The sequence below is a fragment of the Pongo pygmaeus genome, chromosome 14 (assembly GCF_028885625.2).
Source record: "Pongo pygmaeus isolate AG05252 chromosome 14, NHGRI_mPonPyg2-v2.0_pri, whole genome shotgun sequence".
NCBI lineage: Eukaryota > Metazoa > Chordata > Mammalia > Primates > Hominidae > Pongo > Pongo pygmaeus.
The window spans coordinates 39,116,908-39,135,117 of record NC_072387.2 but is presented as its reverse complement, the minus strand read 5'-3'; the positions used below and the strand labels follow the sequence as shown (position 1 = coordinate 39,135,117).

Below are 18,210 nucleotides of genomic sequence, written 5' to 3'. Positions count from 1 at the left end.
ACATGATCACGCCATTGCACTCCAGCCTGGGTGACAGAGTGAGACCCTGACTCCAAATAAATAAATAAGTAAATAAAAATAAAATATTAGTACCAACCTTTAACACCACTCAATTGATTGGCATACAGAAGTGTATTTGCTTGATTATATTTTGTAAGCAACCGCCAGAATATAGATTCCTCCTTCGAGCACAGTCCAGTCACGGTGTTCTTTAACTCTTCCGAGTGCACCAAAGCTGACAGGATACAGTCTAACCAACAGAGAGCATAAGCATTTTTCCACTGGACACATAAAGTCTGGGGAAATGATGTACATTTGCTCTCCAGTGGCATTTCCAGTTTAGATGTACATCCTTCATTTTGAGGGGAAGGTCCGCCAGTTCCAGAGACATCAACTGTAGCAGGATCTTTTGTAGTAGCCATGTCAACAGTATCAGCTTCCAAAATCTCATTTCGCTCCAAGGAATCAGCTGTCCTAATTGGATTCTGTTGACCACTACTATCAGGTAAGTTTGATGAGGTTTCGTCATAGAGTTCTCCATTATGTTTGCTGTTCAAAACTTTTTCACCATCAATAGCAATATAATTTCTAGTCTTTTTGGAATTTGCTAAAAGAAGTGAATCCTTATAGCTGCTTTCCAAGCTCTTCCTTTTCTGAGGCTTATGTGGAGTGTGACATTCTTCCAAATCAGCAGAAATTAGGTTATTAAGTGATTTAGAGCCCAAAGGATAGATACACTGGAAAGTAAAAATAAAATGATAAAAACTACACAAATTCAAATAACTTCATGTTTTATAGTTTTCATATCATGAAAAACATGTATAGAATATTAGCATTGATTTGATGACAGGTTATATTTATACACATAAATTTGAAAAAATTAGAGACAAACAACTACTTAATCAAAAATTTGGCCTCCAAAAGAATAATTTTTTTCAGGTTAATTTGAACAATCAAGGGTTTAATCTGAGTTACAAAAGGGTAAGCTAATAAGGAAAACATATTTTTGCTTTAATAAAAATCTAATGTTAAGTGAATTTAAAATTTTCAACAATGTAAAGAAACACTCTATAATGAATGTTACTCTTTTGGGACAGACACTACATTACACTACACATTTTAAAAGTATTTTCAAATTAAAAGTGCACAGAGTAATTTCTGTGTTTCCTATATTCTGAAACTGCATATGCATCTCATAGCACTGCTGTTTTACATCTTTATTGGGTTTACAGTCCAACTGGCTGAATTTTAATGACTTCATCAAATCTTACTGTGCATTAACACAATTTACGCCAAATAACAACAATGTAAACATATCACTAAAAGAGTCAGTGGATCTTTCCTAAGTTTCAAAACTACCAGAATATTTTAAATAACAAATTCAAGAACCCTCTACACTAAAGGTCTGCTTTTAAAATATGCCTTCTTTTTCAGGTGGGCATGGCAGTACACTCCTGTATTCCCAGCTACTTGGGAGGCTGAGGTGGGAGGACTGCTTAAGCCCAGAAGTTGGAGGCTGCAATGAGCTATGATTGCCCCACTCTATTGCTCCAGCCTGGGCAACAGGGCAAGACCCTGTCTCTAAAATAATAATAATAATAATAATAATAACAACAACAATAATAATTAATGCCTTCTTTTACACAAGTATGGTAGACTACTATCTTGACGGCCCTCCTATGAACTAGAGAACTACACCTCCTGGTAATTCATGCCCTCCGGCAGCCAGTCCCTATGCTGTACAGAGTTGGCTTGGCCCCGTGACTAGCTTTGATGGAACATTAGCACACATGATATACATAGAGGCCTGATAAGCACTGACTCAAGAGGACAAGCCCTTCTTCTGGAACACTCCTTCTTAGTCCTAGCTATCACACTGTGAAGAGCCCAGCTGGCCTCATGGAGAGAACATCATGGAAAATAACTGAGACCCCTGGCTGACTATTTGAACTCAACTGCCAGCTAGCAGCTAGTACCAACTGCCAGCCATGTGGACATTTCAGCTGTCCCAGCTGACATGGTGTGATGTGTAAGAATCCCCTAGTCAACTCACGTAATCATGTGAAATAATAAATGAAGCCATTAAAATTTTTTTTTGAGACAGGGTCTGGCTCTGTTATCCAGGCTGGAGTATAGTGGCACAATCCCAGCTCACTGCAACCTCTGCCTCCTGGGATCAAGAGATCCTACAACCTTAGCCTCCCAAGTAGCTGGTGCTAAAGGCACCTGCCACGGTATTTTCTGTAGAGACAAGGTTTCACCACGTTGCCCAGGCCGCTCTCAAACTTCTGGGTTCAAGCAATCTGCCTGCCTCGGCCTCCCAAAGTGCTGGAGTTCCAGATGTGAGCCACCATGCCCAGCCACCATTAAAATTTTTGAGCAACTAAGTTTCAAGGTGATTCATTTCACACCAACAGGTAACTGAAATGCACTAAATCCCCTCAGATAGCCTCTTCTACCAATTGAACATTACACTCATAATACTGCACTTACTATGAAATTCTTTAGTATAAATGGACAAGTTCTAGATTCTTCTGACTTTCCAACTAGCTGCAGTCACCAACTAACAACCTGTCAACATTATGCTTTGAGATTACTTCCTAAGTCCTACCATATGTCAGAAAACTGAGAATCCTTTAAAAATAGCACATATATAAAGTGTCATAAAAAGGTACGTATCCAAAAAAACTCAAAAGCAGAATCTTGAAGAGACACCTGCACACCCACATTCACTGCAGTATTATTCGCAATTCCCAAAAAGTAAAAGCAACTCAAACATCTGCAGATAGGTAAATGGATAAAGAAAATGTGGCATACACGTACAGTGGAATATTACTCAACCTTAAAAGTAAGAAACTCCTCATGTCCTTTGCAGGGACATGGATGAAGTTGCAAACCATCATTCTCAGCAAACTAACACAGGAACAGAAAACCAAACACCGCATGTTCTCACTCATAAGTGGGAGCTGAACAATGAGAACACATGGACACAGGGAGGGGAACATCATACACTGGGGCCTGTCGGGGGGTAGGGAGCTAGGGGAGGGATAGCATCAGGAGAAATACCTAATGTAGATGACAGGCTGATAGGTGCAGCAAACCACCATGGCACGTGTACACCTATGTAACAAGCCTGCACGTTCTGCACATGTATCCCAGAACTTAAAGTATAATAAAATAAACAAATAAACAGAAATAAACTGGAGATTAAGACTTAAAAAAAAAAAAGTTAGGAACTCCTAACTGTACATTCATCCATGCTACAACACGGATGAATTTTGAGGCCATTATGCCAAGTGAAATAAGCCAGTCACAAAAAAGGCAAATACTGTATGATTCCGTTTATATGAGGTACTGACTCAGATTCATAGAAACATAAACTAGAGGCCAGGTACAGTGGCTCAAGCCTGTAATCCCAGCACTTTGGGAGGCTGAGGCAGGCAGAACACCTGAGGTCAGGAGTTCAAGACCAGCCTGGCCAACATGGTGAAACTCCCGTCTCTACTAAAAATACAAACAAACAAACAAACAAAAATCAGCCAGGCATGGTGGTGCGCCCCTGTAGTCCCAGCTACTCAGGAGGCTGAGTGAGGAGAACTGCTTGAACCCGCAGGCAGAAGTTGCAGTGAGCCGAGATCACGCCACTGCACTCCAGCCTGGGCAACAGAGCGAGACTCCATCTAAAAAGAAAGAAAAAGAAAACAAAGAAACAGAAACTAGAATGGTTGCCAGAAGCTGGGGGAGAGGAAAATGGGAAGTGGTTGTTTAATGGGTACAGAGTTTCAGTTTTGCAAGATGAAAAAAGTTCTAGAGATCTGCTGCACAAGTGAATATACCTAATACTCCTGAACTCTATACTTAAAAATGGTTAAGATGATGAATTTTTTTACAATTTAAGAATTAAAACAAATTTTTTAAGAGAAAAAAAAATCCTGAGACGAAAACCCTTTGTGAATCTCAAGTAGTCAAGATCATGGTATATGCATCCTACTTACACCTCTACTTTATTCAAAATGTAATAAACCTTTGGTTCCAAAGGAATGCATATTAAAAAAAAAAAGAACAAAACAGTAATAAACCATAGGAGGCCCCGGGACTGCAAAACGTAGTGATTTCCACCCACACTCTTCCCAAGTGTCTTCACTGACTTTTCTTCATATAATCTGTGCTCCCAACATAGGCCAATCTGTAATATAATTTGTCCTTGCCCTGATTTTTCCCTTATAAATTAGTGATTTCAGATTTTTATCTTTTTTCTTTTTATAAAATTTTGTTGCCTCTTTCCACATGTTCTAAATATTTGTATCTCTTTATACCTGACTTGTTTCTATTTACACTGAACATGTATCATTTTTATAACTAGAATAAAGCTTTTAAGCTGTCTTCAAAACAGTCATAAAAATATACACAAAGCATTAGTATTTTAGCCCAGCGCAACCATCTAGTATCATTTAAAATCCAATGCTGAAAAAAACCTAATCCTGTCTCTTTCATTGAGTTTTGCAGCAGCTTAAGTAAATTCCTATACTTATTCTTGTGAAATAAGAAAAAGGAAAACATACCATGTCTTCTTATACTTGTATAAGTAATTATCAACAAGGTATGGCCAAAGACAAATTATAATAATAATGTATTCATTTTACAAATGGAGAAAACAAAGTTTTCTTTGATTACTTAACATTAATGATTTAAAATTTTTATTATAAATTTCATGGGTTTTTAAAAAAGACTAATTAAATGTTCCAAAGTAAACGCTGAATGATAGACTACTCCACGAAAAAAAAAAAAGTTAAAACTTTCTACTGTTTAAAAACACTTGAGAGTTTCAATTTGGTATAATTTTGGACCAGTCTTGAATATTAGTGTTTTTTTACAAATCAAGGAACATTTTAATGTAAATACCTGACTAAAACGGGTTTTCCAAATGGTTCTTTGCAATTTACAGCAGAGTAAACTCCAAATTTTATAACAGAACTCTTTGGAAATAATTTGATTCAGAGGACTTATACAGGGATCAGCAAAGTTTACTGATAAAGGGCTAGATAATAAATATTTAGATTTTATGAGCTACATAGTCTGTCACAACTACCCAACTCTGTTGTTGTATGCAAAAGAAGCCATGAACAATACATAAATGATTGAGCATGGCTATGTTCCAGTAAAACTTTATTTATGAACACTGAAATTTGAATTTCATTTAATTTTCACATATTATGAAAAGGTATTCTTCTTTTGATTGATTATTTATTTATTTTTGAGACAGAGTCTCCTCTGTCGCCCAGGCTGGAGTGCAGTGGCTCAAATCTTGGCTCACTGCAACCTCTGCCTCTGGCTTCAAGCGACTCTCCTGCCTCAGCCTCCCAAGTAGCTGGGATTATAGGCACATGCCACCACACCTGGCTATTTTGTATTTTTAGTAGAGACCGGGTTTCACCATGTTGGCCAGGCTGGTCTCGAACTCCTGATCTCAAGAGAATCCACCTTCCTCGGCCTCCCAAAGTGCTGGGATTACAGGTGTGAGCCACTGCACCTGGCCCTTCTTTTGATTTTTTCTGGCATTTTTTCTTTTGATATTTTCCTAACCATTTAAAAAACATAAAAATCATTCCTTGCTTGTGCATCATACAAAATGTCTGCTCACTCCTGGTGTAAACCAATCTACTTCATAAAGTACACTGGGCTCTCATTGCTGACTAGAAATTAAAAAATAATAATAAATTACTCATGTTCCTTTTTAACATTTCCAAAGTATATACTTAAAATTCTTGATTATATATTTTTTGCTTTATCACTTCAAAAAGAATGCTTCAAAAATCAAAAATCCGGGCTGGGCGTGGTGGCTCACACCTGTAACCCCAGCATTTTGGGAGGCCGAGGTGGGTGGATCACCTGAGGTCAGGAGATCAAGCCCATCCTGGCCATAGTGAAACCCCGTCTCTACTAAAAATACAAAAATTAGCTGGGCATGGTGGCGCATGCCTGTAATCTCACCTACTGAGGAGGCTGAGGCAGGAGAATCCCTTGAACCAGAGAGTCGGAGGTTGCGGTGAGCCGAGATCGCGCCACTGCACTCCAGCCTGGTGACAGAGCGAGACTCCGTCTCAAAAAAAAAAAACAAAACTAAAAATCTATGTAGTACATCTAACTTTAATAGCCAAAAACCTATCTCCTGAGGACAAGGACTTCTCTATTCTTATGGTCCTGATCTTCTCCCCAAAACCCTGCTCTTCCAAGTCTTCCCAGCTCAGTAATTCACAATTCCATTCTTCTAATTTTTCAAGCCAAAAATCTTGGAACTATCCTTGATTCCTCTTTCCAACCCCATATCCCAATCTTTCAGCAAATCCTGTTGGCTTTACCTTCAAAGTATAAATAAACTCCAACCATGCCTCAACACCTCTGCCACCACCCTCTCCCCCAGAATACTGCAACTACCTTCAACTAGTCCAAAGGGAAAAAGGCTTTTTTTCCTTTCTACTTATCAATCTAAATAAAAAGAAAGAGAAGCTTTTAAAAAGAAAGTGGCATTTATTCAGGAATAAAGTATTCCAATGGGAATACACATGCCATAGTAAACTGTGTGTGTTCAGGGAGGTAAGGGAAGACAAAAGGTTTTTAAAGGAAAATACGGAGGATCACATACTTGTTTCGAGATAATTACCTTTGGCTACAAGGATCAATAACAAGGATGACACCCGTCCACCGATGGACCAGGCAGTTGCTGGGCAGATGTCCTTGCAGAAGTATTTTCTGTGTATTTCATGATGTATTTTCTGTGTATTTCAGAAGTATTTCATGATGGCCTTTGTGCAAGGTTGTGGTGTTTGCAGAGTCTTTTGAGATATTTTGGTATTTATGCATGAAAGCTCTCTCTTCATAGCCTTTCCTGGCTCTATTTGTCTTTTTTTTTTTTTTTTTTTTTAAATAGAGACAGGGTCTCACACTCTCTCATCCTGGCTGGAATGCAGTGGCACAATCATAGCTCACTGCAGCCTGGACCTCCTGGGCATGGTGCTGTGCACCTGTAGTCCCCCTCCCAGGTAGCTGGGACTACAGACTCACACCACCATGCCCAGCTAATTAAAAAATTTTTTTTTGTAGAGACAAGGCCACACTATGTTGCATGGGCTGGTCTCCAATTCCTGGGATCAAGCAATCCTCCTGCCTCCGCCTCCCAAAGTGTTGGGATTATAGTTGTCAGCCACTGTGCCTGGCCAGTCAGGATTTTTTTTTTTTTTTTTTTAACACAAGTGACTCCATTTTGATTATGACAATTTTCACATATTCTATCCTCCCAGCACACTTTTGTGACCAGATGTGTGGGGGCTTTTTCCCCACACCAAGCAATTCTCCAGAGGACACCAAATGGGTATCCTATAATCCAATTCCATTTGGATGTTATCTACCTAGAGACCATGTCAGATCCTACAGGTTGAGGGCTCAGTCCCGTGACTCCCTCCACTTCAGATGCCAATCCCACATCCAGGCCACCAGTACATCTGACTGACTCTACAAAGGTTCCCACTCCCCCTTCTTGGGCATAACTAGTTTGCAAGGACAGCTCGCAGAACTCAAACACTTCCTTATGTTTATTGGTTTATCCTAAAGGATATTATAAAGGATATAGATGAAGAAATGAGTAGGGCAAGGTATGGGACAGAAGAGGTATGAAGCTTCCACTTCCTCTAGGCATACCACCCCCCACACGGCACCAGCCCCTCCAGCAACCCAGACACTCATTAAATCCAAATCTTGATACTTTTATACAGCTTGATCTCCAGCCCCTCCACTCCTTTCCTGGAGGCCTGTAGGTGGGGTTAAAAGTTCTAACCCATTAATTCTCTAATCATGTGGTCTTTCCTGCTACTTGCCCCATCTGAGGCTATCTACGGCTCCATCCTAAGTCACCACATTAGTATGAACCCCGGTGTTGGCAAACAGGCTCATTCTGAATAACAGGACACTCTTATCACTCAGGAAATTCCAAGACTTTTAGCTCTGTAATGGAAACCAGAGAAAAGGACCAAATATAATTCATATTATACTATAACTAATCTCCCTGCTTCAGGTCTTTCCCATTACAGATTTTTTCAACAGTGCAGCCACAGTAATGGCTTTTAACACTGAAGTCAACTTATGTCACTCCTCTGCCAACATCTCTGCCATGGTTCCTGGTTTCACCCATAGTAAAAGCCAGAAAGCTTACAATGGCTTGTAAGACCCTACTTGGTCCAGCTCTCCCATTATTTTTCTGATCCACCTTCTATCGCTCTGCTGGTTTCATTGCAGTAGCACAAACATGACAGGCAGCCTCCATTCTCTCAGGGCCTTTCTGCAACTTGCTTCCCCTGCCTAGAAAGCTCACTGCTCTTCACCTCTTTCAGGCTTTTGCTCGAATTTCACTTTCTCATTGAAGCATTCCCCTCACCACCCTATTTAAAATTGCAAACTCCCCCTACTTTGGCATTCCAGTCCCTACTGCCTTATTTTTCTCCACAGCACTTTCTATCACCTGACACAAAAAGACATACTTGTTCACTGTCTTTCCCACTCTACGACATAACTTCCTTAAGGGCAAGAAATTTTTGTTTTATTATTGTATCCTAACATTGTTATCTGGAACAGTGCCAAACAGTGACACTCATAAAAAAAATTACTGAATATACACATAAAGAAATTTATATTTGTAGACACGCCTGGGATTACTTTACTTCAAATTATACCCAGCATAAGTATCTATTAACAACCATGTGATTTAGTCTAGTATTTTCGAAACCTGTCTGATGATCAGACTCATCCTCAAATGTTACAAAACCACAGAATTCTGGGCCAACTCTACTGAATCAGCATCTGGGGGTGATACTCAGAAATTTATTAAAAGCACTCCAGGTAATTCTGATGAACTGCTAATTTTTTGCTGGAATAAACAGATCTGAAATTAGAAGTCTGTATTCCAACCACAGCTCTGCCACTGTATCAGGATCTTATGTTCCTAAACCCTCTGAAATCCATTTATTTTCTTATTCATGAAATAGGAATACAAATCTTGCAAAGTTCTGAGAATTAAACGTATATGAGACAGTCTCATAAACTGTCAAATACAATAAAATGTGGAGTATTACGGAATTTAATGAGCTGCTATATAAAAGCCGTACCAATGGGTACAAATTACTATAACTCTAAGAGCTATTTAGAGCTTCTAAAAGGATCTTTTAGAATTTACAAGATTCTATGCTCTCTTTAGTTCAGAGTATATATACTGGTTTTGGACTAACCAGTTTCCAAAATACTCTTCCAGGTACATTAGAGATTCATAACTTTTCCCATCAGTTGCAAAGATAAACCAAAGAGATGAGAGAATAACTACTATATGCTAATAGCTAACAAAGACCTCCAAAAGGTTAAAAAAAAGAAAAAAACCTTGAAATGTATTTTCTCCTCTCGCAAGTCAAATGGCAATAAAAACGAACATCTTTATGCAACCGAGGAAACGTAGGTGGAAAAATAACATTGTATACCAGACTGACTTACAAACTGAGATTACATATTAAAAATCTAGTCTAAAAAACAAAAAATGAGTAAACTTTTAAAACAGGAAAAAAGCAAAAGAAAAAAGAAAAATCTTATATATAACTATTAAGATTAATACTTTACCTGCAGATCCTCACACAAAAAGACAGATTCTTGAAAACTAATTCGGTAAGTCTTTAAGGCTTTTAACTTTCCCTTCTCTCTACAAGCAGGACAATACCCATCTGATGGAACTTTAGCTGAATCATAATTCTAAAAGAGAAATAAAACAAATTAAAATATAGACATTCCTAGAATATATCAAAATATTAAAAGTTAAATGGAAAGGTAACCAGAAAAATTTATAATTTTCAATTACAAGTATCCTGGCAAGATATTTTAAACATGGCAAACAAAAGAAATGCATATAAGTCTTTAAATACAGCTATTATTTCAAAAAGAATTATGTTATAGTTTTAAATATTAAGTGTTAAGAATAGCATCAATTTTATTTGCAAGAAAAAAAGTAACATCAACTACTCGGGAGAATTTATGTACCATATTTTCAAAGAACAGTAAATCATAAGGTCTATGTTTTATTTCCACTTTCATGTATCAATAAAACACAGAGAGGTAAACACATTAAAACAATCTTTCGCCATTACTGTAAGATTTCCGTGGAAGACACAATTTTTTAGAAGTTAACTGGTAACATCAAAATTGAATTTAAGTCTCAAAAATAGAGAAAAAAAAAAAACTTCGCACTCAGGCAAAAAATAAGTTCACTAACTTTTCCCAAATACCCCACCATGTGGAGTGAAGATATCCCTATATCAGTCCCTGGTCCAATCACTGGCAAACCATTTCCAATCTTCGGAGAATCCATCATTCCGAGTCATTGGCTAATTTATGTCACTTGAGACATGTCAATATCACTAAGGATTTTTTCAATGAACCCTGGAAAAAAAAAAGTCAATAGACAATTAAATAAAAATTCTATTTACTATAAAAAAGAACCATGCTATTTTATAAAACATATATATTAAGTAGATTTTGAGGGCTATATGTTCCAGAATAAACATATTCTAAAATTTTAATCTTGAAGTGAAAATGATACCTATATTTATAAACCCAGCAAATTTGTGAACAGAGGGCAGTGACTGGCAACATGACCAGTTTTCATAGCAGACTCATTTGTGAACAAATTAAATAAAACTTGTAGTACAGGTAGCTACTATTTAAAGCAAACTATATTGACCAGAATTTGAAAACCTAACTTTTTAGAGTCTATGTACAATTTGAAACAAATATGCCAGCATTATACTGAGAAAAACCCCAGATCCATTGTGCCACTATTTGACAGGGACAAAAGAACCAATGAACCATATATTCCATACATTCCTATTGTTTTCAACTACCAAGAACATTAATACTTCACCAGTTGGGAAAAATACTACTTATTAAAAGCTGCTAACAAATTATTATTTGTAAATGATCTAATTTACACCACATTTAACTTATTTTGTTATCTGAACAAAAATATAAACACTGTCCTAGTACAAATTACATATGTGGCAAGCTTGTTTTGAGTGTAGTCCCGTGGTGTAGAATTACATCTAATAGAGTAAAAATTACGAGACCCCGGAGTTCAGTGTAAACAAAAAATAATTAAGAGCATTTTAATTGTGGGTTTACAATTATAGGAAAATCAAATACAGGAGACCTTTCGTGCAGAGGAGAATTACCACTTAGCAGAAATGTTGTAAAATAATTCCAGGCATAAGTCTTTCCCAAATCCAAGAATCCATGATTCTATGACACCCATCTCCTGGGAATCGATGGCTCACAATTCACTTTAAACTAATTACGCTATTCTGGTTCAGCTATATAAACTTCACAAACCTTTCAAGCCAAGGAATAACTTCAAAAATAAAACTGCTTTTTAAAGAAAGTATCAGCGAATCTTAATTTCCTATTCCTGAAGAAATAACCGTAAGACAGAAATTTCTCAACTGCAGCACTACAAATATCTTTGACCAAACAATTGTTTGTGAAGGCTGTTCTACGCACTGACGATGTTTAGCAGCGTCACTGACCTTTACCCTCTAGATCCAACAGCCAAAAATTTCCTGACTTGCCAAATGTCCCCTGGTAGGCAAAATCACCCCTTCTGGTGAGAACTACTGATGCTAAGTTTTTTCTTTCTTTTAAGGCACAGACAACTTATTACTTTTGGCTGGTTCTATTTATAATCTACTTACAAAAGGGAACTATGTGGGACTCAAACTTACGCTTTTCAGGCTTTGTACCTGCGGATCCTGGTCCAGAAACTTACTTGTAAAATTAGTTTCTTCTAAGAATTAAATGAGATAAAGCATGTAAAAAGTTTAGCACCTGACAAAGTTACTATTTGGTGCTAATTTTATACTTCATCCTGCCTAGAGAAGCAGTACAGGTTGTATCATTCTGCGGTACTCTCAAATGGGAAACTAGTAGGCTATGTACCTTGAATAAACTGTTTTTGATGAAAATTTCCATCTACCTGAGGGAACCTAGAAAACTTTTTCAAATCAAACGGTTTTCTCTTTGTCTCTCTCAATTATAAAATATAAAGAGCCTCCAAATCTGCTCTCCTGATTCCATCACCCAACATTTCAGCAGGAAAAACCAGATAGGTTGGTGATTGAAATCCTGAATATAGAGAACCCCCAAAAGAAAATTCATTTAATACCAGGGTTTATTTGTCCATATGAGGGACATAAAAAAAATACCAGAGGTGGGCTCCCCAGGTCTTCTTCCAAATACAATTCACTTTGACTTACATACAAAATCCCGGAGTGGATTTTACAACTTAATTTGACCCTAAGTAACTGCTCTTCCTCCCTTCAAAAACAATCTGCTCCTCCTTCCCATAGCTCACTTAAATGTGGGCGTCTCCATCCTTCCAAACACACAGACTAGAAAGTCTGAGTTGTTCCCTACTCTTTACTTCCCTCTTCGCACAGTAAGTCACCAAATTCTGTGGACAGTTCTTTGGAAAGGTCTCAAATCTCTACCTCTTTCCCTTCCATATCACTGTCAAAATGATGCCCCTATAAGTCTGAGCCTGTCAATGCTTAGTTTAAAATTTTCTATTTACTCCAGCCTGATTACACCAAACTCCGTCCAAACAGCCCAATATAACCTAAAGGTAGTATTACGTATGACCTAAGGCTCATTGTACTATGAAACCAAGCTAGCTTTCCAGTTCTGTCTTCCTCAACTCTACTTCACCCCCAGCATCTTTCTTCTAACATACCCTTTTCATACTTCTGTGGGTCACTTACACTCCAGAAGCCTTAATGTGAATTATTAGCCCAGCACGAACCCAGTTAAATAGCACAATGAACGTGTCAAGCTGGCCCTGGGAATCGCAAAAAGTATGCAATTAAACTTAATTCACGCTCCTGTGTGCAAAATGGAGAAACCCAGGGAAACAGCTGTTCGAAGAGGGGGCCTTAAACCTACCCATTTGAGCTTGCCCTCCGAGAGCGAGTACGCTCGGCAGGTGAACTGTCAAAAGCGAGGCCACAACCGACCTGGAAGACGAGGAACAGGGTCGGCTTTCTGCACCCAGCCCTGTCTGGTACCAAACCCAACTGTCCTGAATCAGAGACGAACAGGACCAAAGGAGGTGAGTTTCAACACCCAAACTAAGAAGCCCAAGGAGGCGCAGGGTCCGTTAACCCTGCCCATCTCCACGCTCCTTGGAAAACGAAAACAAACTCTGGTTTCTCTTCAGCGTTCACCTCTCTGCGCCCAAACGGATCTGTAAGTTCAACTCTATACCTTAATCATCAACCTTTCCCACTTGAACCCCGTCCCAGCCCAGCCCATCCTTTCAGCGCGCCGACTACCCCATAGGTCATCCCAGCTCTGTCTCTTTTCCCAATTTCGAGAGCGGAAAGAAACCCCTTCCTCTTCTCCCTTACCTGCCGCGGGCACTCCCCTTCTTGGTACCGGGTCGCTCGGAACTCCTGTTCCAGCTTGATCTCCACCCTAGTTGCAACGTTCAACCCACGTTCTCCTCGGACTGCTCCTCCCCCACTCGCGTCTCCACTAGGAAGGCGGCTTCCGGCTTAAGTCCGCGGCAAAAGAGTCCTCCTTCCTGCTGCACGCAGGGCCTGAAAGGACGGAGGCGTGGCGGGGAAGGTGAAGACGTGAGCACTTCCGGTCGCGCCCCGCAGAGGCGTGGCTGTCCGCCCTGTGGCCGCAGACGCAGTTGCGACTGCGGCGACGAGGAGGGGCGGGGCCGGTGGCTGCTGAGCCCGCCATGTGTGAGTGGCTGGGTTTTGGGAGGCGACGTTTCTGGAAGCTGCTGGAAAGCGCCCGAGTGGCGGAGGTGGCGCCAGCGGCCAGGGGGTGGGGCGTGATTAAAACTAGTGCGCGGCTTGCTGCGGAGGGATTACGCTGAGGAAAGAGACCTGCTTGTGCCTTGCTGTTCCGTGGTCCGCGCGAGCGTGGTCGGGAGCCGCTGGTTCCTGGGGTGACCCGCGGAGGTGGGAGAGGGAAGGGCTTCCGAAGCCGGCGGGGGTGCCATGGACCCTCTACGCCGGCGCGGCCTTCACAGCTGGGCCGCGCCGGGTATCCGTAGTCCGCTCTCCCAAAGCCTCGGTGGAGCCGAAGCTGCCACAGAGTGCATGTTCACAAAGGGTCATCACACACGGAGCTGCCCCTCCCTGTCTCCCTAGAGCCCATCTTCGAGGCCAGGGGCTTTTCTACCAGGATTCTGGGGTGTTTCTCCTCCTTTCCTCCCTCCCAGATCTTCTCACGGTAAGGGGAGCAGCGAAAGCACAGGGACTTTGCATTCCACGACCCGTTCTGACTAGTCAGCAGCCGATCTGTCCCTGCTGCACTAATTCCAGCTGCCCTGCCTTGTTTTAACTTCAGAGAAAGGGGGAGTTCTCATTTGATAAGTTTAAGCCTCTGCTTTCGTAGGAAGGTCATGTGGCTTAAGGGACATCGTGACCGCGTATGCTATTTCTGCCTGTGCGTTCTAAATCTTGGGGGCAGCATATTCCAGAAGTCCTTTTGGTCGATGGGTTCTGTGTCCTAGGATAACAATTTGTAGTTTCTGACCATTTCTTTATAGAATAACCACAATTGGTGTTTTGGACTGGGGTTTTTTAGTGGTCTCAAACTAAATGATTATATTCTGGAATAATGCTGACAATTTGGATAGGGTGGTATGGAGGAAACAAGTCTTGTGTAGAAGAAATTATTTAGTAAAAAGGATTTTAGTTTTTGGTACTTCTGAATGCAAATGGCCAAGGAATCCAGCAGTTTGTTGGGGTTTCTCCAGACAAAAATAGCTGGTTAGTTTGTTTACCTTTTTCTGTTGCTTTACTAGATTATTAATGTATTTGTATATTTAAGATCTAGCTAGTTAGGTTTTTCTTTTTTATGAATTGTGATTAAAATTGGAGAAAGTAGTACTTCCTCCTGAAATAGCCAAAACTCAGAGGGTTGTTTTCTTGCTCACCACTGCTACTTCCATTTTTAGAATGGAATACACTATTTGTAAAAACAAACGAACTTGCTGAGTAGTAACTCATAAATTGAACAAAAAATTGGTTCAGTTAAAATGTAGCTAAAATTATAAGACTGCAAAACATCATCAAACTGTATTTTTTAAAACGTTGTTGTCTGCAAAGTTGAATTTTAGTCTTTCAGTGTAAATTTAATATTTTTTCAGAAAAAAATTAGTAACAGAAACAAAATGGAGGCGGGGCTTGAGTTGTAAAGAGAAAGGAAGGGATTTTAGTGTGTTCTGTGTTTTCGCTCTAGAGTTTTTTCCCCTTGTAAAAGGTAGTACAAGACTTATAAAGGGAAGAACTTTGATACAGGAGATCAGCAGAGATTGACTAGAAAACCCCTTTCGTTTATATTATAGAGTGACGGTCCCAAGTTGAGAATACTGTGTACATTTCTGCTTATTCCTATATATTTGAAATGCTTTTTTCTACATATCCTGGTCCCAGAGAGAGTGCAGTATCTTCCAGTGGGATTAAAGCTCATTGCGTCTATCCGCTTGTCAGCAGTGTGGGACAGAAATTTTATTGACCTATTTCCAGTTATAAACTCACATGATTTAAAGGGAGGAAGCTTTTATTAAATTAATAACTAACGAACAGCTGCAGTAGTTCAGTGCTGCTGTATGATTAGGATTTTTTTTTCCCTCATTTTAGCCACTCACGATGTCAGCTCGTGCACCTTCTGCTAAGTTAGATTCCTTAACCGCAATACAAGTCTTTGGCCCACACCTGGGATATAAAAGCTACTTGCTATGATTTCTTTTTCTAGTCTCATAAAAAAAAAATGAGAGTTGAAGTGACTGACTGCTTTCTAGAAGCACTCTATGAGTACAGTCTGTAATCCCACATCTCAATCTAATATTCAGAAAGCGCTGAAAACCGAAAACTTCTTAAGCTTGGCAACAAAATTCATTTGGTAGCAAAATATGACCTGAACTATTGAGAAGCTGTATATAGTCTTTATCCCATGTGTTTTGCTGAAACTATATTAATACGTTTGATTATGGGGTGCTGCCCTTGGCCCCTGGTATGTGGGATGTTATGTAATGGTTTATATACCTTGTAACTTAAAAATTGTATGAAATTCTTATTTCTAAAACACATCCAACCCTTGGGTTTTAGTTAAGGAATTGTAAACCTGTATTCATATTTTTGGCAACACACTTGTGCTATGCATGTGTATATTTAAAAAATTAAAGTAACTTAAGACACTTTAGTTATTTCAGTAAATTCAGATGTGTTAGGATAGAAAAAAATACGTGTATCATATTGTGTGTCTGTCATATCATGCATCTATCATATTGTATACATGCAATGATAGAGGTATGCACAGCATATTTGTAAGTGTAGCTGTATAGTGATCCAAACAATAAATTAGTAGTTTCAGGGCTTAAGATTAGTTTATACATTAGGCTCTAAAATTTAGGTAAAACATGACAACTCGGCCAGGCGCGGTGGCTCACACCTGTAATCCCAGCACTTTGGGAGGCTGAGGCGGGTGGATCACGAGGTCAGGAGTTCAAGACCAGCCTGGCCAAGATGGTGAAACCCCGTCTCTACTAAAAAAAAAAAAAAAAAAAAAAAATACAAAAATTAACCGGGCGCGGTGGGAGGCGCCTGTAATCCCAGCTTCTCGGGAGGCTAAGGCAGGGAGAATTGCTTGAACCCCGGGGGTCAGAGATTGCAATGAGCTGAGATTACACCACTGCACTGCAGCCTGGGCGACAGAGCAAGACTCCGTCTCAAAAAAACAAAAACAAAAACATAAACATGACAACTGGTAATGTAGCCCAAACTTACTTGGTTCTGTTTTGCCCACAGAAAATGAGAAGATGTTATGATAATAGTCTAAAGTTGATATTGGAATATCTGACATCTAATCCCATCTCTTCTGCTGTGTGACCTTACACAAGTCACTGAATTTTTAATAGTCTAAACTTGATATTGGAATATCTGGCATCTAATCCCATCTCTTCTGCTGTGTGACCTTATGCAAGTCACTGAATTTTTAAGGTCTCAGTTTACAGATCTATAAAATGAGAAGTTTGGAATAGATGGATCTCTTAAGGAGAGTTCCTTACAGTTTCAACATTCCGTGTGCGGGTATTTACTCTTAGAAGTACCGCCTGCTTTGAGAAGTTTTTCTTACTAAGGGTGTGATCCCATTTCATCTCAAACTGCTGTCTTGCTGATCTAAACTTGTCATTTTGTTCATAGGTAACACATTCATTCACGTGGTTCGAAATTCAAAAGGTACAAAAGGATACTCAGTCGTTTTCTGCCTAGGAAGCAACCAGTGCTACCAGTTTCTGGTATATTTTTCAGAAATATTTTACACGTGTAAGAGCAAATAATTACTATATATATTTTTCTTCCCTTTTTCTATGCAAATGGTACATACCATGCATAGTGATTATGTACTTTATTTGTTCACTTACCTTAAAAGTTGTTTTGTTATTATTTAAGGTATTTCGTTATTTTTATGGCTGCATAATCTTCCATTTTATAATGTACCATTATTTCATCTACCCTATCCTCTTGAACATTTAGATGTTTTTTTTTCAGATCTTTATTAAAGAGCATTGTGCAATGAAGACCTTTCTACGTACATCATTCTCCACATATGTGAATATATTTGTGCCCTAGCCAATGGTACAGCTGGGTCCTGTCTACTTTGACTTATGTGTTCTCTATGCCAGTATTGTATAGTGGAGTCAATACCCTATTGACTCTAAAGTAAGCATATGAGATAAATCACATCACCTGAATGGCTGTTTTTTCATGTGAGCCCTGAGAGCATGTATGTACATACATAATATGCATAAGTATGTATATATGAAGCAAGTAGATTATGTATAGGGACTTTGTCCTAAACAAACAAACAAACAAATCTTTAAACACTAAAATCATGCCACTGAGCAAGATTTACAGTGAGCGGCATATGAAAACAGCAATGAGTGATGTAACAACAGGTTTGTTCTTTCCAGCTCATGCTCATTCCAAGGCATGTACTCAATTAGTACTCTTAAGCTGATGTTTTTCTTTAAAATTTTTTGCCAAGAATATATGGTTGAATTTGTGTAGCATGCAACTTCTAGATATTCCCACTTTACCAGTAAGAAAACAA

General features: G+C 39.3%; 2 protein-coding genes across 7 annotated transcripts in view; one reads left to right on the top strand and one right to left on the bottom strand.

Annotated features, from left to right (window-relative positions):
• The window catches only part of USPL1 (ubiquitin specific peptidase like 1), a 41,804-nt gene extending 27,884 nt beyond the window's left edge, over positions 1–13,920 (bottom strand). The window contains exons 1-5 of one of the 6 annotated variants that reach the window (XM_063650737.1): positions 13,482–13,633; positions 11,413–13,088; positions 10,319–10,467; positions 9,655–9,783; positions 98–737 (exon numbers count right to left, since the gene is read on the bottom strand). In XM_063650737.1, coding sequence (XP_063506807.1) covers positions 98–737; positions 9,655–9,783; positions 10,319–10,399 — 850 coding nt within the window. In that variant the 5' untranslated portion in view covers positions 10,400–10,467; positions 11,413–13,088; positions 13,482–13,633. Of the gene's footprint in view, positions 1–97; positions 738–9,654; positions 9,784–10,300; positions 10,468–11,412; positions 13,089–13,481 lie in introns of all 6 variants that reach the window. The other 5 variants (XM_054445886.2, XM_054445887.2, XM_063650738.1 and 2 more) reach the window with 5 other exon arrangements.
• Positions 13,921–14,177: 257 nt separating this feature from the next.
• The window catches only part of HMGB1 (high mobility group box 1), a 153,559-nt gene continuing 149,526 nt past the window's right edge, over positions 14,178–18,210 (top strand). Inside the window, exon 1 of the mRNA XM_054445894.2 lies at positions 14,178–14,322. The gene's annotated coding sequence lies outside the window, so the exon portion shown is untranslated. The remainder of the gene's footprint in view (positions 14,323–18,210) is intronic.